The sequence below is a fragment of the Aspergillus pseudoviridinutans genome, assembly GCF_018340605.1.
Source record: "Aspergillus pseudoviridinutans IFM 55266 DNA, scaffold_2, whole genome shotgun sequence".
NCBI classification, from domain to species: domain Eukaryota; kingdom Fungi; phylum Ascomycota; class Eurotiomycetes; order Eurotiales; family Aspergillaceae; genus Aspergillus; species Aspergillus pseudoviridinutans.
Genome location: NW_025091282.1, coordinates 1,353,021 through 1,372,309, shown reverse-complemented (window position 1 = coordinate 1,372,309; position 19,289 = coordinate 1,353,021). Strand labels below are relative to the sequence as shown.

General features: G+C 49.9%; 3 protein-coding genes across 3 annotated transcripts; 2 read left to right on the top strand and 1 right to left on the bottom strand.

Moving 5' to 3' along the window:
• Positions 1-23: 23 nt before the first annotated feature.
• On the top strand, positions 24-2,711 carry Asppvi_002538 (uncharacterized protein; the record flags this gene model as incomplete). Its single annotated transcript, XM_043298520.1, has 1 exon — positions 24-2,711. One exon carries the CDS (start codon positions 24-26, stop codon positions 2,709-2,711), a length of 2,688 nt encoding a protein of 895 aa, XP_043154455.1.
• Positions 2,712-2,807: 96 nt separating this feature from the next.
• Positions 2,808-4,058, bottom strand: Asppvi_002537 (putative adenosine deaminase; the record flags this gene model as incomplete). The annotated part of the gene is made up of 4 exons (XM_043298519.1): positions 2,808-2,999; positions 3,080-3,746; positions 3,808-3,950; positions 4,002-4,058. 4 exons carry the CDS (start codon positions 4,056-4,058, stop codon positions 2,808-2,810), a joined length of 1,059 nt encoding a protein of 352 aa, XP_043154454.1.
• An 11,150-nt stretch (positions 4,059-15,208) lies between these two features.
• Positions 15,209-18,646, top strand: Asppvi_002536 (putative 1-phosphatidylinositol-4,5-bisphosphate phosphodiesterase Plc1; the record flags this gene model as incomplete). The annotated part of the gene is made up of 1 exon (XM_043298518.1): positions 15,209-18,646. One exon carries the CDS (start codon positions 15,209-15,211, stop codon positions 18,644-18,646), a length of 3,438 nt encoding a protein of 1,145 aa, XP_043154453.1.
• Positions 18,647-19,289: the final 643 nt, after the last annotated feature.

Below are 19,289 nucleotides of genomic sequence, written 5' to 3'. Positions count from 1 at the left end.
TTTATCAATTTTATCGCCTCAAAATGGCATCCACCAGTGCCCTTCCTCAAACCCTCAAATCGATCACCGCCACCAAAATCAGAGAACTCTCGAAACAGCGCAAGCGCTTTGAAGAACGCAAGGAGAAGATCTTCAAAGACGCGCAGGATGCCTCCGATCTGCGTTATAGAGTCCAGGTCCTCCTCGAGGGAGTTACCAATCTCAAGGGTTATCCCAACGACGCCTTCGATAAGGAAGATCTCGATGCGGATGATACAGAGGAGCAGACGGCCAGAGTCGCTAATTGCTCTGACCGCGCCACATACACCAATATTCGCCGCTTCCTCCTACAAAGTCAGTATGACCCATCTGTTTCTGAGAGTAGCTTGAGAGACTGGATCGCGCAGCTGGAGGAGGAGCTGCAGTCGCTCGAGCTGAAGCATGAGCATGCTGCGTTCTACAGTAATCTGGTGACAGAGTGGCTGGAGAGCTTGGAGGCTGAGCAGGGCATCGGCAAAGCGTTTGAGTCGGTGGGACGCGCGGAGATGCAGGAGCAGCGTGCGACATGGGAGTCATTGGTTTTCTCAACGGCGGACGTAAATGCCGATGCGATCCGTGCGTACCTTGATAGTCTATTCAACACGACGCCTTTGACCCAGCAGGCGCTCAAGGAACTCCGGGAGAGGACCAAGTCATTTGGGACCGAATTCGCTGCGAAAAAGAAGTGGTTCAGCGTCGACGACCTCAAGTTGGTCTCCGAGTGGCTACTGAGGACTGACCTGCTCACCAAGGAGAAGATGGGTATCCTGAAGGAGTTCATGCGCAACAAGGCAGTAGCTCAGGAGGTGGCAGATGTGTTGAATATGCGTCTGGCTTCACTGGACAGCTGGAACTGGCCTGAGGAAGGGATACCTGTTGAGATGCGTCGTCAGCTCAACGGCAAGTACCGAGTGTTCATGGACGAGGATCTGCTGGACAGTCTTCTCTTCCAGTACCTGGGACTCGAATGGTCGGTGGCGTTCAAGAAAACATTCGGGGTTTTTTTCACGACTCGCGCTTGGCAATCGCCGCGCCAGCAGATCTCCAAAGAAGAGCGGGAAAGGCGCAGGTATTTTCTGGACTCGAAGGTTAGCGGCGACTGCGTGAATGACTACAGACGGCAGACGTACGCGAAAGACTACTTTATGACCCAGCTGCCGTCGTCCGTGGAAGCAGGTGTTCCAGAGTACAGTGACGAAGCGAGCAGCGACGATTTCACCGACGAAGAAAAGCGCAAGAACGCTCTGGACACCAAGCACGCGCTGCTTCACCTGCTGATCACAGAGTCAATCATCCACACCACCCAGTACGGCCAATTTACGGCCATCCGTTCTGATTTCAAGTGGTTTGGCCCGTCGCTCTCACACGCGACCGTTCTGGCGGTGCTGGAGTACTTTGGAGTTCCTCAGAACTGGCTCCATTTCTTCAAGGTTTTCCTCGAAGCGCCGCTCAAATTCACGCAGGACGGAGAGAACGCCGCGGTGCAGGTCCGCAAGCGGGGAGTTCCCATAAGTCATACGCTATCGGACTGCTTTGGCGAGACGATCCTCTTCTGCATGGACTACGCGGTGAACCAAAGCACCGAGGGCGCCTACTTGTACCGCCTGCATGATGACTTTTGGTTCTGGGGCCGCGAGCAGACTTGCGTCAAGGCTTGGGGCGCCATGACCAAGTTTGCCAAGGTCATGGGCCTTGAGTTCAACGAGGAAAAGACAGGAACAGTCCGGTTGACAAAGCCAAACTCCCGTCAAGGCAGCCCAGTCCAAGCAGGATCAGAGCCTTCGGCCGTGCTACCGGCGGGGGACATCCGCTGGGGCTTTCTGAAGCTCGACCCGCAGGAGGGCCGCTTCATCATCGACCAGTCGCAGGTGGACAGCCACATTGCCGAACTGGGCCACCAGCTCGCCTCGTGCAAGAGCATTTTTGCCTGGGTACAGGCCTGGAACAGCTACTTTGCGCGTTTCTTCGCCAACAACTTCGGCAAACCCGCCATGTGCTTTGGCCGGAGCCACATCGACATGGCCATCTCGACGCTCAGCCGCATCGAGCGGACTCTGTTTCCCAACGGCGTCACGGCGCACCTCCGCCAGATGATTGCGGACAAGTTTGACGTCCATGATCTCCCAGACGGCTTCTTCTACTTCCCCATCGAGCTGGGCGGCTTGCAGCTGCTGAATCCGTACATTCCGCTTCTGGCAATGCGCGAGGACATCAAGCAGACGCCGCAGCGCCGGCTCCAGAAAGCGTTCCTGGAGGACGAGGACGCCTGGCATGCTGCCAAGGAGCGGTTCGAGAAGTTCGGGCCCCGCGGCTCGGCGCGCGCTTACTTCAATGATGATGGCAGCCCGGCCACGTTCATGTCGCTGGACGAGTTCATGCGGTTTCCCGAGTCGCACAGCCGCGCTTTGCTGCAGGCGTATAAGGATCTGATCCGCATCCCCCAAGAGGTCAGCATCAATCAGACTGCCGGGTTTCAGAGTAGCCTGGTGTCGCTGGAGAAATCGGGGTCCGGCGGCAGTCGGAAAATCACGGATTCGTGGGGGACGATGGCACCGTACTGGCGCTGGACGGCCGAGGTGTATCACGAGGAGATGGTCAAGAAGTTTGGAGGTCTGGCGGCTGTAAACAGGGAATTCATGCCTTTGGGTGTTGTCGAGACACTGAGAGAGGGCAAGTTCCGATGGCAGGGTTGATGTTGAATGTACTATATTGATACCTTTTGATACCAATTTGTTTCTTTGACAGTCGTTCACCTCGTGGTCATATCTCATTAATCATCCGTATCATAACTACGACGTATACGTATCCTCGAAATCCAGCAAAAGCCCCCTCATCCGCTCCTTCTCCGCCTGTCCCCCGAAAATCACATCAACTGACTCCCGACACAATGCAAGCAGCTCCGCCCTCCCGAGATTAAAGTGCTCCGCCGCCAGGAGATACTCATTCGAGACAGGACTACAGAAAAAGCCCATATCGTCCGTCTGTACCGTCAGCACGCCAGCACCGTCAGCACCTAACCTTCACCAGAAAACATAGAGTAAAAAGAGTGAAGAAAACGTACACACAACACAACCGGACAATCCACATGCCTCCAATACCCGAAATGATGCGCGGGGAACCCCCCATCGATCATCTCCGCATGCACATTACACGACATGCACAGCTCGAGCCCCAGCCTGCGGCGCGCGATCTCGCGCTTGAAGTCCTCGGGCACATGGATGACGTGGCCCAGCCGGTCCGGTCGGAACGATAACAGCGTGCTTAGCTCCCTTTCCGAGCCGGAGGCCACCGTCTCGGCGAAGTGCACCGTAATGCCGAGGCCGTGGGCCTTGGCCTTGGCGAGGGCGGGGCCGTAGAGCGCGACGTCGCCTTTGGTGGGGTTGCCGCAGATATCGATGCCGACGATGCGTGGGCGGTGCGCGATGGCCAGGTCGACGATGTCGAGGGCGTCGGCGGCGGTGTTGTTGCCGCGGTCGATGGCGAGGATGAGGTAGATAGAGATTTGCGGGGAGTGAATGGTCAAAAAGGTTTCGATGGTAGTGAGGACTGTGGTGAGATATTCTGTTCGGGTGAAGGCGAGAGTGGGCGAGGCGCGGGGGATGGTGCGGAGTTCGAGGTAGCGGACGCCGTCGGCGAGGAAGTCTTGTAGGACGGAGTAGGTGGCGTAGGCAAGGCTGTCGAGGTCGTTGCAAAGTTGATAGATGGATTTAGAGAAGACGGAGAAGAAGCTGTTGGGGGCATTTCTTAGTGGGTGATTCTTGTGATGGGACGGGTCAGGTTGTGTTGTACGTCTGAAGAGAGTAGTCGACTTTTCCTGGTGGCATGACTATCAGAGGATCTTCGACGTCGAAGCCGGGGTTTTGGGCCTTCTTCTTCAGCCAGATCTCATGGAGACATTGGCGGCTGATGCTGCCGCTCAGATGAGCGTGGACCTGGAGCTCGTTAGACTCACGGCAGATGCTGTTGGGAAGTTACTACGATACCTCGACTTTAGGTAGCGCCTTGGTGAATGCGGCATCGACCGGCGTTGAATCGTCCATGCTTCTGGTGAACGCCTTCTGTATATTGACTTGTTGTCTTTCGATGGTATCTCTACTCGCTTCCGACGAGGACGCTGGATGGTACAAGATGAAAGCTGTAAGGGAGTTGCGTGGGGAAGATGGCGGTGACTCCTCACATAACATGTTCTGCAGGGTATATCTATCTACACAGTAAGGATGCACAACAATTCTGTCTCTTCTTTTCTACAGAGTAGTGTGGGTGTAAACTCGTTTCTGTGCTCTCAGCGCTATTCAATCTTATCATAACTGCTAGTAATAGTCAAATCTTGAACTACTACGATACTTTCCTTATAAGCAATCCGTCGAAATATTCTTGACCGTCAATGCATCGAGGTCTCGTGTCATTCTACTCTGCCAGAAGTCTCCAATCTAGAGAAGAACGAAGCAATTAAAAGGTCAGATAATTGAATTAAGATCAACTGTGTCTTGTGCAAGGCTAGGCGCTAAATTTCTTCGTCAACCAACAATCGAGTCATCATCGTCTACAAGTACATAGTCCCGGCCTCTTTCCGACGCACGACTCCGTCTGCCCTCATATTCGATCGTCAGTACTCATGGTGCCGCGAAATTAACGAGACTGTGAAGCACGAGGTACTAGTAGTCCATCTCATCACTGACTTCCGTGGACCTGACGCGACCCAATTGGTTTCAAATCGGCCGATAAAGACCGGGACGCGTATGTTCTTGCGTCGTCTGGATGATAAGGTACGTGGCCAGGCCAGGCGCTCAAAATCTGTATGGCCTGACAGCTGAATGTGTTACAGCTCTAAAGTGTGATGATTGATCTCTTATGTCCCGCGATATATCCATAACTGATACCTCTAACTGCTGCCGCCTTGTGGGGTTGCATCAAAGTCAATTGGGCGGATCGAATCAAAACAATACCTAGGTAGCTCACGCTTGACAATACCTGTTACTGCCTCAGCATGTCAAGGTGAGTATGGCCAACTGCCGTCCCAGACCGTTCAACATCCCTGTCATTAAGAGGGGTCTCTATGTCACGGTTGTTTGTAGACAGCAGGACCCTTGCCCATGTGAGGACCTTCCTCAGCGATGAGCCGATCAGCGTAAAACCTGGTAGAGTCAGATGACGTTCGGATGCAGTAATTAGCAAGCTAGCAGCCTAATGCGGGGACTCGCTTCTCTTGTCGATATTAAGTGCACCGATGGAATCACGGAATCTCCGAACCCGTCAGTACCTGTTTCGGGTAAATTGGACTCCGAGATTCAGACGATGGCTCAAATGAAAAGTGGAGAAGGGTAAAGGAAGGAACAATGGGGGTGTGCGGAATATCATAGAAGAAGATTGGAAAGGAATGAAACCTTGATCAGGTGCAAACTTGCTCCTCTTCTCACGCTAGGCTACAAGTCTGAGCCGCCTATCGTATGTATCCATCTGTGGACTTGCACAAGGGCGCTCGTTCTCGTATACTCTGTTCTGCATATCACTATAACAACCAGTGCGCCAATGCCACGACAGGAACATGGGGGTGGCACGAGCAGAAGTTTCACAATCCCTCCTCCCGTCGGCCGTATAAACTCATCATGCGTTTGGCGACAGAGTCATTGCCATGCAGATTGCTTCTGCGTGGGATGCACCAAGTACAGCACTGAAATTTGAGGAAATGGTTCTCTATTGGGTGTTCTCGGCTCTCGCTAAGCACAATTTTGAAAAACCTAGGATCTTTAGTAGCATGGCGCTTTAAAAAGGCGGGGTCGCCAACTGTCATTCTTCGTGTCTCAGGTTCTCTTCCCCGTATGTAGTATGGGCGCAGTATTGCTTCAGGGATTGTTGCTGAGAACAAGGTACAAATCTGGCTGCCTTCCAGGTTGCAATATGCACTGCCTCAGGTCGTCAAGCGAGCCAAATGAGACTTGCTATTCTCCACCAATTCCTCGAGGATGTCGAAGGATTCTGGAAACGCACCTAAGCGTCTAGGACAAAAATGATTGGATAGATAGTTTCAGATCCCAAGCAAGTAAGGCTATTTTTAGCCGGAGATCTAGTGTGGAGAGAGGTGGGTTTTGACGGTACAAATAAAAACAAGAGATTTTTCTGTCGCGTGCTTAAAATCAGTAGTTTAATTGGCAATGTGTCACTTGGTCAGTCGATAGTGCTTCTCGTAGTTGGCATTTGGCCCCTTACTACTCCTTAGGTCCGCCATGGAGGCAATATTGAACTCCTAATCGTATCGAGTCCAAAAATCAAGTTCCATCAACGAAGGCAACCGACAATTTGTACCCTAACGATTTGTGCGTCGGACAGAGCTGAGCACGGGAGTGGCGCCCTGTTGCCGGGGCGGACCGAAACTAACAAGAAAACAACATCTGCGTCCGGACAGCGAAACGATGGAAAGTGTGAAAACACTTGAGTGAACCGCTAGAAGTCTCGATTGGCAGCATTGACTGAGAGAAGTCGTAATTGATCACCGATAACGCGGTTACGGCCATTGGGGTAGCTGGTCCGCGAAGCTTGCCAGTATCAGACTATCTGGCACTCAGAACCAAGTCCCTGGAGACGGAAATACTGAAACAGGTTGAGAAAGAGACCGGGATCAGATGGTGGATCTCAATTACCTCAAATCAAACACTGCCAGCGGGTATTCCAGCAAGAAAACAATAGGGTCTATCTCCTCACCTGCGGGTCTCAGTGTGCCTGGATGGTCAGTCGAAAGAAGCACCAAGAGCCCACTCCCTGTAAGGTACAATAATACTGTCTTTAGTAGGTTTCTACTCACACATCGATAAGTGACGAGCCTCAGATGTCCCTTGATGAAGCTGCATTGCTAGCGGTGAGCAAGAATTCAATAGTAAGCTCACCAGCACATAGAGAGTACGCGCTTTCGAGAAGCCAGGTGACATGCACCTTAGTCGCTAGTCACCGCGCCATGAACAAGAGCCACAGAAATTCCAAAGTGCTGAAAGAAAAAGGAAATAGAGGAACTGCCTGTCCCGAGAATCGTGGTCACAAGACTCGGCAGACGACAGGAGGGAGAGAGGCTTCGCTCATGCAGATTGTTAGCCCGGTAGCTACTATTAATGTTGAGACTACCTATAGGTATGCATTATCACTCGCGAATCGATGACTATTGAGAGCTATTCGCCAGCCAGAGCACGTTGGTGGTTGACTGGTGGCTGGCTGGCTAGGGAGGTGAGTGTTAGAATTAGGACAGCAGTGTGCGGCTTATCAGTCCAAGGCACAAGCACGACGGAGATGACCGTGCTGACGCCTTGAGGCACATGCGCTGTACGAGGGCCTGGAAGATTTGTAGAGATGACTAGAGGGAGTTGCATTGCAGCTTCGAAAACGCATCAAAGGATCGAAGCGGCTGAATGTGAGATTCCTGCCTAAGGCAGGAGGCTTGCATACCTTTCAGCTCCTCCTTATGAACTGCTATTGGTCACAAGATACAAATGCTACCAGCAGAGTTAGACTAACAATGAAAGGATCTCAGTTTTAATCAATATTATTGCCATCACTTTATGAGAGCCAGATATGATACTAGAACGGAATTTGTCGATATCCTCTGTATCTAACCCCCTATGGAAAGGTAGACGCCCAGGCTAAAAGGCCAACGCACAGGAAAATATACCCTTCTAACCCCGGTCCGAGAGGCGCAACGTTCCATCCAGTTGGGAACAGCTCACCTCAGCCTTCGCCTGGTCATAATTACAAAGGAATTACATTTCGCAACCCCGGCAGTCGATGATGTCAAACGCTAGGAACCTAGGAATGCAGGGTTTGTTCTGCCCCGTCAGTCGGTCTCCTGAAGATCAAGGGACGGGATTACAAATATGTATTTGACGAAATCATCTGACTGCGTGTCATGAATTGAAGTTGGGCAACTATCGAAGATCGACGGCGAGAAAATCTATCTATTTGCGCCCGGTTTCTATCTCATATGGGGTTGTGTGGGCTGTGGACACTGGAACTTGGGGCCGCAAAATATCGACAGGGCAGAACCTCAAATGTTGTATGGAAGGTACTGTATGTATTGTTCATACGAGAACGGTGTAATGGAATTACACTGATCAGTTCAGCAATACACGCTAATGCATCTGATGCAGCAACCATGCTGGCGGGAGACGATAGACTAACGTACCTAGTTTTAATTGTAGTCTCTTTTTTAGTTACTGTTTTTCTTGAGCTAGATACCCATAAGGTAAAGTAGAACCAAAATCCTGGTATTCCTGTTAAAGCTGCTTGTTATTCTCCCCCTTTCCATTCTTTCATTCTTTCAATAATACCTTAAGTTGTGATGCGCAGAAGGGTATCCTTGAAAAGCGGGGATCCCTGGTTCAGTTGCATGGGGCAATTTGTCGATGATGTCATGATGTCCTTAACCGTTGACTGCTACCAATTTGGCATGACCACGATATCTCTTTTGGCTCTGCCTTAAGACTAAATTGATTCCTATTGTAGAGAGGCACATTCATTACTGTATTAGAAACGGAGAATGGAGCACGCCTCGTTTCGCGTGTTTCTCTTCCCCCCTTTCTAGTGGAGCTCCGTAATACGGTAGGGGACATGTTTTTGTCGGGGTCAGATTATGAAAATCAATGAATGTGGAAATAAGATCCAAGGTACAGTTGGCGTCATGAAATCATGGGCGATACATGATATGCCGATTGAACCGGCAACGGAATATAATGATGACATTGAACAAATGAGACTTGATTTCTCTACTTCGTATTGAGGGGGGAAAACGAATGGAGCACAATAACCCAAGGAAGAAGCGGGGGGGTTTTCTGACCGCTCCTCTCACTGGCTGCTGGCAAGTGCGTGATCGTAGCAAGGAATTTTCGGATGCGAGATCCTCCCTGGCTGAAGGGAAGAACGATGAATGGAACGCTTGGAAGCTGTCAAGTGTGGGGCAGCTACTTACCGTACCGTTTGAGAAAAGCCCCATCGAGGCAGACGCCAAGGGCCAATCAGCTATCTTAAGCCTTCCGCTCAGCGGTTTTGTTCTTATTGGATGCCTTAGGCTGCAAAGTCCAATGGGAGGAGTCACTTTAATGACTCAAACTAGTAAGGAATGATTATCTGCCTACTCAGTAGATAGATTGGATAACCTCTTTTCACGCTGAGGAGATAAATGCTGATGGACTGAAATCGACTGTCATGGTAACACAAGCACTAGGAGCCGGCCCATCCCGCCACAAATAAGGGGTCGCGGTGGTGGTCACGGGGCTACTTAAGACATCGTTGCTTCGCTCTTTCATGTTTTTATTTATTTACTGGTAAGTATCATCACGAAAAATGTGACTCACAATGATTTCCTACCTATCATCGTCAATCATACTTCGGTTGCAAAACTATACTGCTATCTGTTGATTTCGTGGCACGTCAGGACGCGCCTTGATGATGCTCATTAGAGCGGTCAGATCGTCAGGATTGTCAGCACTAATACGGAGTATTAGCATTATCAACGCTGACTGGATTGAGAGTATCAGGTGGTTTGAGTTGCTTATCGGTTGATAAGATATGCATGTAGCAGAGGAAGAAAGACGAAAATTTTCCAGACGTTGTACTTTACTGTGACTGGCTCCATTAACGGTTGGATGTCGGCGAGGGGTAGTTACTAGTATTGGAAGTAGGAAGTATACCCCCTGGTATTCCCCCTGTTATTCCCTCATGTCTTTTCTGGTCATGGCAAGTCCTTCAAGTATAAGTATAAGCATATGCAGGATGCAGTAAGGTGGTATGGAATAGTGCCTTAGCGTATTAACTACCCAGGTAGGTAATTCAGTAGCACAATCCTCTCACGCATCTTGTCATGAGAACAAAGATAGATTGGTGATAATGTTTGGTACCTACCTCGGACGGCTGTCATGTACGACTATTCCTTAATCATAAGTACATGCAGCCAGTGATCATGAGCAGCTGAAATGTACATGCTCCTGCGTCATTAAAACATGAGACCTGATATTGGAGATGGAATTGACCTTAACTATCCATCGACTCTATCGAGGCACATCCCGCAATAACCGCGAAACCAGTATGTAAACGGATAGGCCGGAAGAAATACTGATTGCATTAGAATTTATGATAGACGATAATAGTAAAGGAAACGATGTTGCCTGGTACATTAAGACAACGTGCCTGAGTTCATGGTGATTCGAAGCCAAGCCTATAAACCGAGGGGAAGCTGCAACCTCTCACCTGATCATTCGCATTCTGGCTAGTCTCTCATTGGAGGGCAATGCCAGCTAGTACGAATGATACAACTACGTACAATGAACACCTAACTACGCTAATTCGTGCGCTATTCTAAGACATTCCGGATAGATAATCAATGTCAATCTAATCAGAACCTGCCCCATGGAAGCGTGAAAGAATCCTCAAAGAATAGATAATGAAAGTCGCTGTGTCCGAGCTGCAAATTCGTTGGAGCCAGACCCCGACACCCTATCATATGTGACAGAATGATGCCATGCTTAGAAGCCTTGATCCACGGTAATCCTTAAAGAGGGCATTGTCTTCGCCCGAACTGGATGGTAGTTACCATAAACGACGCGCGATGCGGTGGGGAGAAAGTATCCTCAAATCGCCAGCTGATCGATTTCTCGCCTAAACCTTGCCAGTATGCAACGTTTCGAACCGCGCATGTCGATACGCCGCGTCAGGGACAAGGCATTTGAGGTCGAAGATCCGTCAAGATAAGCATAGGCCCCGGGCCTCTTACCTTTGGAGGTTAAGGACAAGCTGAACACGGTAGTGAATGACGAGCTTCTCAAGGCTGTGGTGGACAATATGAGGAAATGAGCGACGCCAATTCAGCAGGAACTGTCACCCATGTGCGGGGTTGGGAGGCACTGCAGAATGATGCTGATAGCTGGTCTCACAACAGGGCAGGCTCAGCCTGTCAATGCACTAATCAGGCCAGACGTAAATTCGCAACATGACCAAGTCTGCTGTCAGAGCGTCAACTGATTATACAATATCAGCATCGTGCATAAACGATGATTAGGATTAATAATTGCATGAGTATGGCAGACTTGAGCGCCCCGTCGTCAACCTGAGAGAAGCTAGGTCGGGATGTAGCCGCAACCCAGTGTAGATAGGGAATAGTCTACCACCCGAGGATCGGGGAATTTGACCGCTCTTCTTGGTGGATGACTTCAAATTTCAACGGTAGCGTCGTGGGCTTGTAGCGAATCCATCGCAGAAAGCCTCGGGATAAGTCTCCATGGATCTGCTAGCTAGTGTTTGAACCTAGCAAAGGACGATGATCCCTATTATCATTTACCCCAGTTGTGACTTCTTCCCTTCTTGCACCGTTGCACCGCCCCTTGGCCATCGTTTCACCGCCACTTAGTATTCTCATCCAGCCTCAGCCCTAGGACTAAGAAACCTTATCGCGGCCCTGTACTGTCTCAGTCTGTTTGATATTTCCAGTAACTAGGTAACTTACCCCTGTAAACTTGTACAAAGACAATATTGGAGAATAGTCCTTGTTACAGGATGATTACGGAGTCAATCATACACAGGAAATCCTTGGTGGTGTTTGATTCCTAGACTACGTATGGGATATTAAATTCAAGAAGTCGAAAAGTTCCAGTAGTATCAGAGCTCGGGAATCCGGATACAGTGGATCAGGAGTCGTTATCATATAGCTCGAAAGAATAATTATCTGCCATCCTGAGATCAATCTTCCGAATCACAGTTGCCGCAGATACAGTGCGTTGATACAGTCAAGAAGCATTCCGAGTAAGTTAAGAGTTCAGAGATGATTGACAGTGATATTCATGAAATCCTGTTCCAACTGTCAGGTGATGGGACCCACCCCCTAAACCGCGTCAAGTAAGTCTACTCTGTATCGATTTGCCAGCGCAGACGTGAGTCGTGTAAAGGTGACTCGGGGTGTGTTGGATTGGAAGATTTTATTTATTACTCCGTGGTCAGCGACAGTGGTGCTGGCGTGCTGCAGGTTAGGAATAAACAAGAACTCCCTCAAACTGGCCGATGCAAGTTCGCCGATCAGATACTGATTTATGAGCAGATAAGACTGAGACCTCCACAGCTCTGTTCCCACGACCATTGTGTCGGTGCCATGCACTTCTGTAACAATAGTGACAGAAACAGGGAGGTATATGGGGTACTAGACAAATGATATATGGGCTTGCCTAGCTTGATGTTCTACATACCTTTCTGTCGCGTGTACGGAGACTAGACTATATAGGCTCTCACAACAGCTCAGAGAATTTTGTGGGAACCTAATGCAGCGGAAACAATCTTCTCATGTCATCTCATGATCATGATGGGATGGTTACGTGTGGGGACATGGGGACGAGGCTGTGACGGAATTCATATAGACTATCTACCAATCCTCTTACACCCAAGGCATGTAGATAGAATGACAAGACTCAAACTGCCTATGGATACACGATTCCCCCATCCTGTAACAAAGAATGAGAAGAAGGTTGGCAGGGAACTTTGAAACATCGATCATTCTCATGCGAGATTGACAGTGACATTCTCCAGGTATGGTTGGCCAATTAGGGGATCGAATTGGTATCCGCTGATTGTCCTCTTGCCAGATGCGGTTCCAGTATCTACTCGAGTCATTTTCGAGACGATGAATGGGATGATTCTCATATATTAAATAATAATTACGATAATATTAATGCGCCTTTGTCGACTCACTAATAATAATATTAATTAATCAAGTACGTACATGGAGAGTTGTCTTCTCCACGGGGCTGGCTCTAAGACAAGCGGTAAAGCATCAGGAGGAAATGCTTAGCTCATTGGTCACGTTTGAAATTAAGCCGATTAGATTACTTACAGTCTTCTTCCCAAACGACGCGGGAGCGAGGTAAGTTCGAAAGATCAGCCCAGAAAAAAAAAAGGTAAAAAGAAGTTAATTAATTTTGGGCCGCTGTTGAGATGTGCTGTTTGAATCCACCACCAGCGGAGTCAAGATGCCTACCAACCTTACCTAGCAACCTGAACAAGTTACGTAGTAAGTACAACGGCCCAGTCTAATGAGACTACATGCCTGATGAAGTATCACTCACCCCTTTCTTGACCCTCATGGTCTGATATTTAAATGGAAGATTAAACTCCCTTTCGCAAGCATAGTTTGATTACCATCACAGACCTGTGTTCTTCATCCCTATCAGGACCTTTGAAAAAGCCATCGCATCACCATTATTGTTGCGTTATATCATCATTACAAGTGCTCATCATTCGATATCAAATCCAACCTCTAATACTCCGTACCAGCAAGAGAAACGCCTGTAGTATTCGAAAGAAACAATCAGTACTCCGTATCACGCCAGGGAATATCCGCAGGCCTCCGACGACGAAGAGAGGACAAGGCAAACGACGATACGCCACCGCGACGCGTTACATCAAAGGTATCAATTACAAGAACCAGGCCTGGAGAGGCTGACTGGGGAACTGGTACTCCGTACACTTGTCCGTACGAGTATCAACGGCTGTGACGATACTGCAATACCAAGCTGTACGTCAGTGTAAGGATCCACCCGAGCTTTCTTTCAATCCGTTGAAACATCCATCGGTTTCTTCGAATTCGATTCGAGCCTTCCAAAATCCTTCTTCCAATTCCAAGCAGCCCTGCCCCGTGCGGCCCTAAAACTACCTTATCATCTTCCTCCCCGTCATTTAGTATTACCTATTATTATTTTTCGGAAAGGGTAAAAAAAAAGAGGGTATCCAAAAAGAGAAGAAATTCGAACAATTCTTCAGATTTCTTTTTTTTCTACTCCCTTTTTCAACCTCTCCCACTTCATCCTACAAGTATCCTTGTACCGCCATCTATAACCTCTCGAGTACTCGATTTTACCTGGACGAAGGAAAACGCTGGCACATTCTCCTCCGTCGCATGATCCATCATCGTTTCTGACTCACATCGAGATTTGTCGGTCTACTTCCCTGGACGGTGTTACTGCAGGTCACTCTCCTTCGCACCACGTAACCGTGCAGGAAAAACCGGCATAGCTTTGACGTCGAGCAAAACTGCACTATTACCTCTCTCAGGGCGTTTCCTCTACTCGGTCCAATCTCCGATTGCTCATCCTCAGGTCCCTCTTCCCTTTTGGACCGCGTGCATCCATCTGTGTTGGCAGGCAATCCTGCGTTCGCATTGCAATCGGCCCCGTTTTTCGTCGCCGATTCCCCATTCCGTTATCCGCGCCGCCTTGCCCTTTTGTCAGGAGCGACGCCAATCGACGCATAGTTCGATTTCCTGGCTCTTGTTCCAATTATTGTCGCGAAAAGAGCGCTGCTTGGTTCTACGGAGGGGGGCTCTGCTGACAACCAAGCACATGCGCAGTTGCATACGTTGTGACTCGCATCCTGCGTTCTTAGAGGAAATAAGAAGAGAGCAAAAAAAGAAATTGTCTTCCGATTTCGCTCGCCTTATCCCTCATTACATTACGGTGATCGTCTATATCTCCAGTCAGTGAGACAGCCGGTCTCCGCAATACCCTCGCATTTTGCTTGCAGAGGATATAGCTTTCCCCGCGTACTGGAAGATCGGCACTCCGAGGAGGGGTAAAATATCATAGTCGGCCGGGGAGATAAAAGAAGTTATTAAAATATAATAATAACAGGAGACAATAAGAACAAGGACGAAGCTCAGCCCTCCAACCGAAGCCGACACGAAGACGAGCGAGCACGCAGCCAAGTCTCCAGACAAAGGCGCAATTGCACGATTCTGCGATTCGTTACTCTGCACCTGTCAGATTTCGGCCACAGCCTTATCGTTACACAACAAAGCCAGTACCTGTCTCAATTGCTATCCAAGGACCCGAGTCGACACCTCTCTACCCCTTTTGCTTCTCTGCTCTCCTCTCTTGCGAGCGCTCTCAGGCAGGGCTCTCCGCTTTGCATCAAAGGCCGGCCAAGATGCAGATATCAAAATCGGAGCATTCCCGCTAAGGACGTGGCTTGTACATTTCTCACTCAGACACGTTCCCTTTTAGGGCTCGTATTGCATCCTAGCTATAGGCTGCTCGCCAAAGCCAGCTGCATCCCTTGGTAACCGCCTTGAAGTTCATTCGTCCTCCGCAGAGTCCAGGTGACTCAGGCACAGACACGATTCAATACCACTCTTCTCTATCTCACGTTCTACAGCTTAGCGGTATATTCAGTAGCCGCAATGGCTTATGCTACTACTTCGTCGCCTGCGGCTCTTAATGGCGATGCTCAACCCAGTTTAAATATCAACAATTCTCTCCCCAACCCTCCAAAATTGCATCATGTCATCACGTCGTTTCCGCCCGCAACTCAGACCTCCTCAGCGACCTCTTATATGTCTTCGCTCACAACCACTCCCTCATCTATTTTCCCTACTTCCAACCATTCGAATGCTTCTAGCCCTTCAGGCACACCATTACAGATCGCTACCGACGTCCTTCGGGGGCGTTTATCTTCTTTTCCTCCCGTTTCGCTTTCCTCTTTCGAGCTCGGAGAGTCAATGATGGCTGTCCCAGGTATTCCCGGGACCTCGAACGTGGACTCTGCGGGCCCCAACCCGAATAAAGGTGCTGGTCTAATGCGGAGAATATCGAGAGGCGCAGCCAGCAAGCTCACGCGACGAAGACAGTCTGCGTCTCACAGTGATAAACGAGATCGCAGCTCCGGTCCGGTCATCATGCGGCGACGCAGCGACAGTAAAACCGCAGCTCAGACCGGACGTGAGTGTGCTCTTGATTCTAGCAACGAAGAAGATAGCAACGACGCGGTGGATTCTCTAGGTGCTTGGTGTGGCTCGGAAGCGTCCAGTCTCCCGAATGACGCCAACATGATGGCCTCGCGCAACGCGGGCGCTGTTGCGCCCAAAGTTGATTCGGCGATTCAGCGGGGGACGGTTTTGACGAAAGTGACTAAGAAGCGCAAGAAGCAGGTGCGCTTCTTCCTCGACCTTGATGCAGGCAAGGTTTACTGGGATCTGTCGAACCCGGCGAAACGCTTTTACATTGATGACATCAAGGAGATCCGCGTCGGAGCGGATGCGCGCAACTATCGCGAGGAACACCAAGTTCCTCAGGATGTTGAAGGCCGTTGGTTCACCATCGTCATTGCTGATCCTGAGAAGTCCAAGGGCCGGTCCGTCAAGACGTTGCACCTGATTGCCCCCAATGACCATATCCTTGAGCTTTGGACGACGACTCTGGAGAATATCTCTCAGTATCGAATCAATCTCATGGCTGGCTTGGCTGGGTCCGGTCAGAGTGAGACTGTATTAAAAGCGCACTGGCAACGTGAAATGTCAAGGCTGTTCCCTCAGGGCTTGCTACCCGGCGAAGAAGAAAGCCTTGACTTCGGTGCCGTTGAAACAGTTTGTCGAAGCTTGCATATCAATTGTTCAAAGAACATGCTTCGGGCTCAGTTCTCCAAGGCCGATCTTGGCAACAATGGTCGGCTCAACTTCTCGGAATTTCAGAACTTTGTCGCTCGTCTAAAAGAAAGGAAAGATATTAAGGACCTGTTTAAAACATGGGCCGCAAATGCCCGGGAGGGTCTCACCGTCGACGAATTTCTGACATTTCTCCGCGACGCACAGCAGGAAGATGTTGATGCCGATCGAGCCTACTGGGTTTCAGTTTTTGACAAATATGTTCGGAAGTCCAAGCCGCGAGCACCAAGTCTCCCAGAGGGTGTGGAACGTCAGGCTTTCCGAATGAGCCTGGAAGCCTTCTCTGCCTTTCTCTCCTCCAATTGGAACGGCATATACGCATCTCGCCCTCCTCAGTCGCGATTTGACCGACCGCTCAATGAGTATTTCATTTCCAGCTCCCATAACACGTACCTGTTGGGTCGTCAAGTTGCCGGCGCTTCCAGCACAGAGGCGTATATCAGCGCTCTGTCGCAAGGTTGCCGATGCGTGGAGATTGACTGCTGGGACGGTGCCGATGGCCGCCCGATCGTTTCGCATGGACGGACGATGACAACCAGTGTTCTCTTTGCCGATTGCATTACTGTCATCAACCGATATGCATTTATCACCTGCGACTTTCCCCTGATCCTCTCGCTTGAGGTTCATTGCAATCCCGAACAGCAGCTGGCAATGGTCAAGATCATGAAAGATACTTTCAAGGAACGACTCGTCCTAGAGCCGCTCTTGACGAATAGCTTTGTCCTCCCATCACCAGAAGAACTGAAGGGCCGGATTCTCGTCAAAGTCAAAACTTGTGACGAGACCCTCGAGGGAGTGCGGCAAGATAACTCGACCTCTTTTGTGAGCACTGGTCGGAAGCGCAGCTCAAGTTCCCCATGGATGCGCCCTACCGTCCCTGAGAGTCCCATGATCATGTACCTTCCTCCTCTCTCCAGTCCTGCGACCCTTGGCCAGGAGAGTGTAGGGCCGTTCGTTTCACAGGATAGACGATCTTTCACCACCACAAGTATGAGCAGTGCGACCGAAGACAGCGATGGCGCGTTGGTGTCAGTCAAGAGAGAAAGAAGGCGACGTCAGAAGAGCAAGATCACGAAGCCACTGTCAGACCTTGGGGTTTACACCCGTGGTTACAAATGGCATAGTTTCTCGTCTCCCGAGAGTCAGCGGTTCAACCATGTTTACTCCTTCGCGGAGCGGGCTTTTGAAAGCATCTGTCGTGATGCGGAGAATAAGGCGCTGTTGGAAAGCCACAATCAAAAATACCTTACGCGAGTCTATCCGTCCGGGTTTCGTTTGCGGTCGTCCAATTTTGATCCGCTCAAGTTCTGGCGACGGGGCGTGCAAATGGCAGCCTTGAATTGGCAAACGTACGACATCGGAATGCAGCTCAACCAAGCCATGTTTGCGGCTGGAACTGATCGCACCGGCTACGTCCTCAAGCCCGAATCACTTCGTCTACCGCCTTATGAGCAAGTGAGCAAGGCTTCCACCGAACGGAAGTTGGTTCGATTCTCAGTGGAGGTCATTTCCGCTCAACAACTCCCTCGACCACGCACCATGGGACCTGACGACAATATCAACCCCTATGTGGAAATTGAGATGTTCAGCGCAGACGATCGCGGCCAGAGTTTTGTTGTCGGAGAAGGAGGCATGAATGCTTCCGCGCGGAATGGCATGTCGGGCCTTGGCTATCCGCATCGTCGACGCACAAAGATCGAGCAGAGCAACGGATACAGCCCAACTTTCAATGATCGTTTCAAGCTATCGCTGGAGACCAAGTATCCAGACCTGGTATTCGTTCGCTGGACGGTTTGGAGCTCACTTGATGGGCGCAGTGCTGGTAACAACAACAGTGTTCAATTGGCCACTTTCACTGCCAAACTGAGCAGTCTGTCTCAGGGTTACCGTTACCTCCCACTGTACGATCTGGGAGGTGATCAATATCTGTTCTCCACCCTATTCTGCAAAATTACGAAGGAGGAGCCGGTGCCGGTTCAACGACTAGGCGCTGAGGAACTTCGCGCCGAGCGTCTGGGAATCCTTCGTCAGATAGGTCAAACCGTGTTCAAGCGCGGTTCATCCACCGAAAGATCTGAAAAGGGCAGCGAGACGCCTGCAAGCCCAGACGACAAGGATACGTCTCCGGCGTTGACGCCCACTGTTTCAACGACGTCCACATCATCTCTGTTTCCTTGACACAGTCCTGCCAACCCTGCCATATCTGCAGGACGTGCTTCTGCATCTTTACTCCTTATCTTCTATCCTCCGGTCCGTCCCCTCAAAATCATCATCATCACCACCTCGCATGTGGATGACCAATACTCCTGTGCAAATATTGGAGCGGCGTTCTTCTGATTGAGATTGCATCTGTTCTTTGCGTTGCTCTTCTTGATTTTCCAGGTGCTTTGCTTAGGGGAACATGGCGCATAGCGATCGTTCATCACCACCGGATGGCTTGAGGGAACCATGATCATATACCTACTTGTTTTGTTACTCATGTACCACGTCTGGGACGGTCCCTTACTTTTTCGCGGATTCGAACCGCGCATTCAAGACTCCTGTTGTTTAATGTCGCCATATTTGTTTTGTTTTATTGTGCTACTGGATTATACTAACACTGTTATACCCGCCTGGCGATACCCATTGCTTTTCTTTTTCTTTTGTTTTTTTTACCCGTTGTGTGCATTGCTGTGGATTGTTCCACCGGATTTGCCCATGCCTTGAGAGCTCCTTCAAGCTTTTCCAAGGCTCTCACTTTCAAGACAGCATTACTTGTGGTTTCAATTGTATCTGATGAAACGGTAGCATTTGAGGAGTTACCAGCGAAATGACTTTTGCT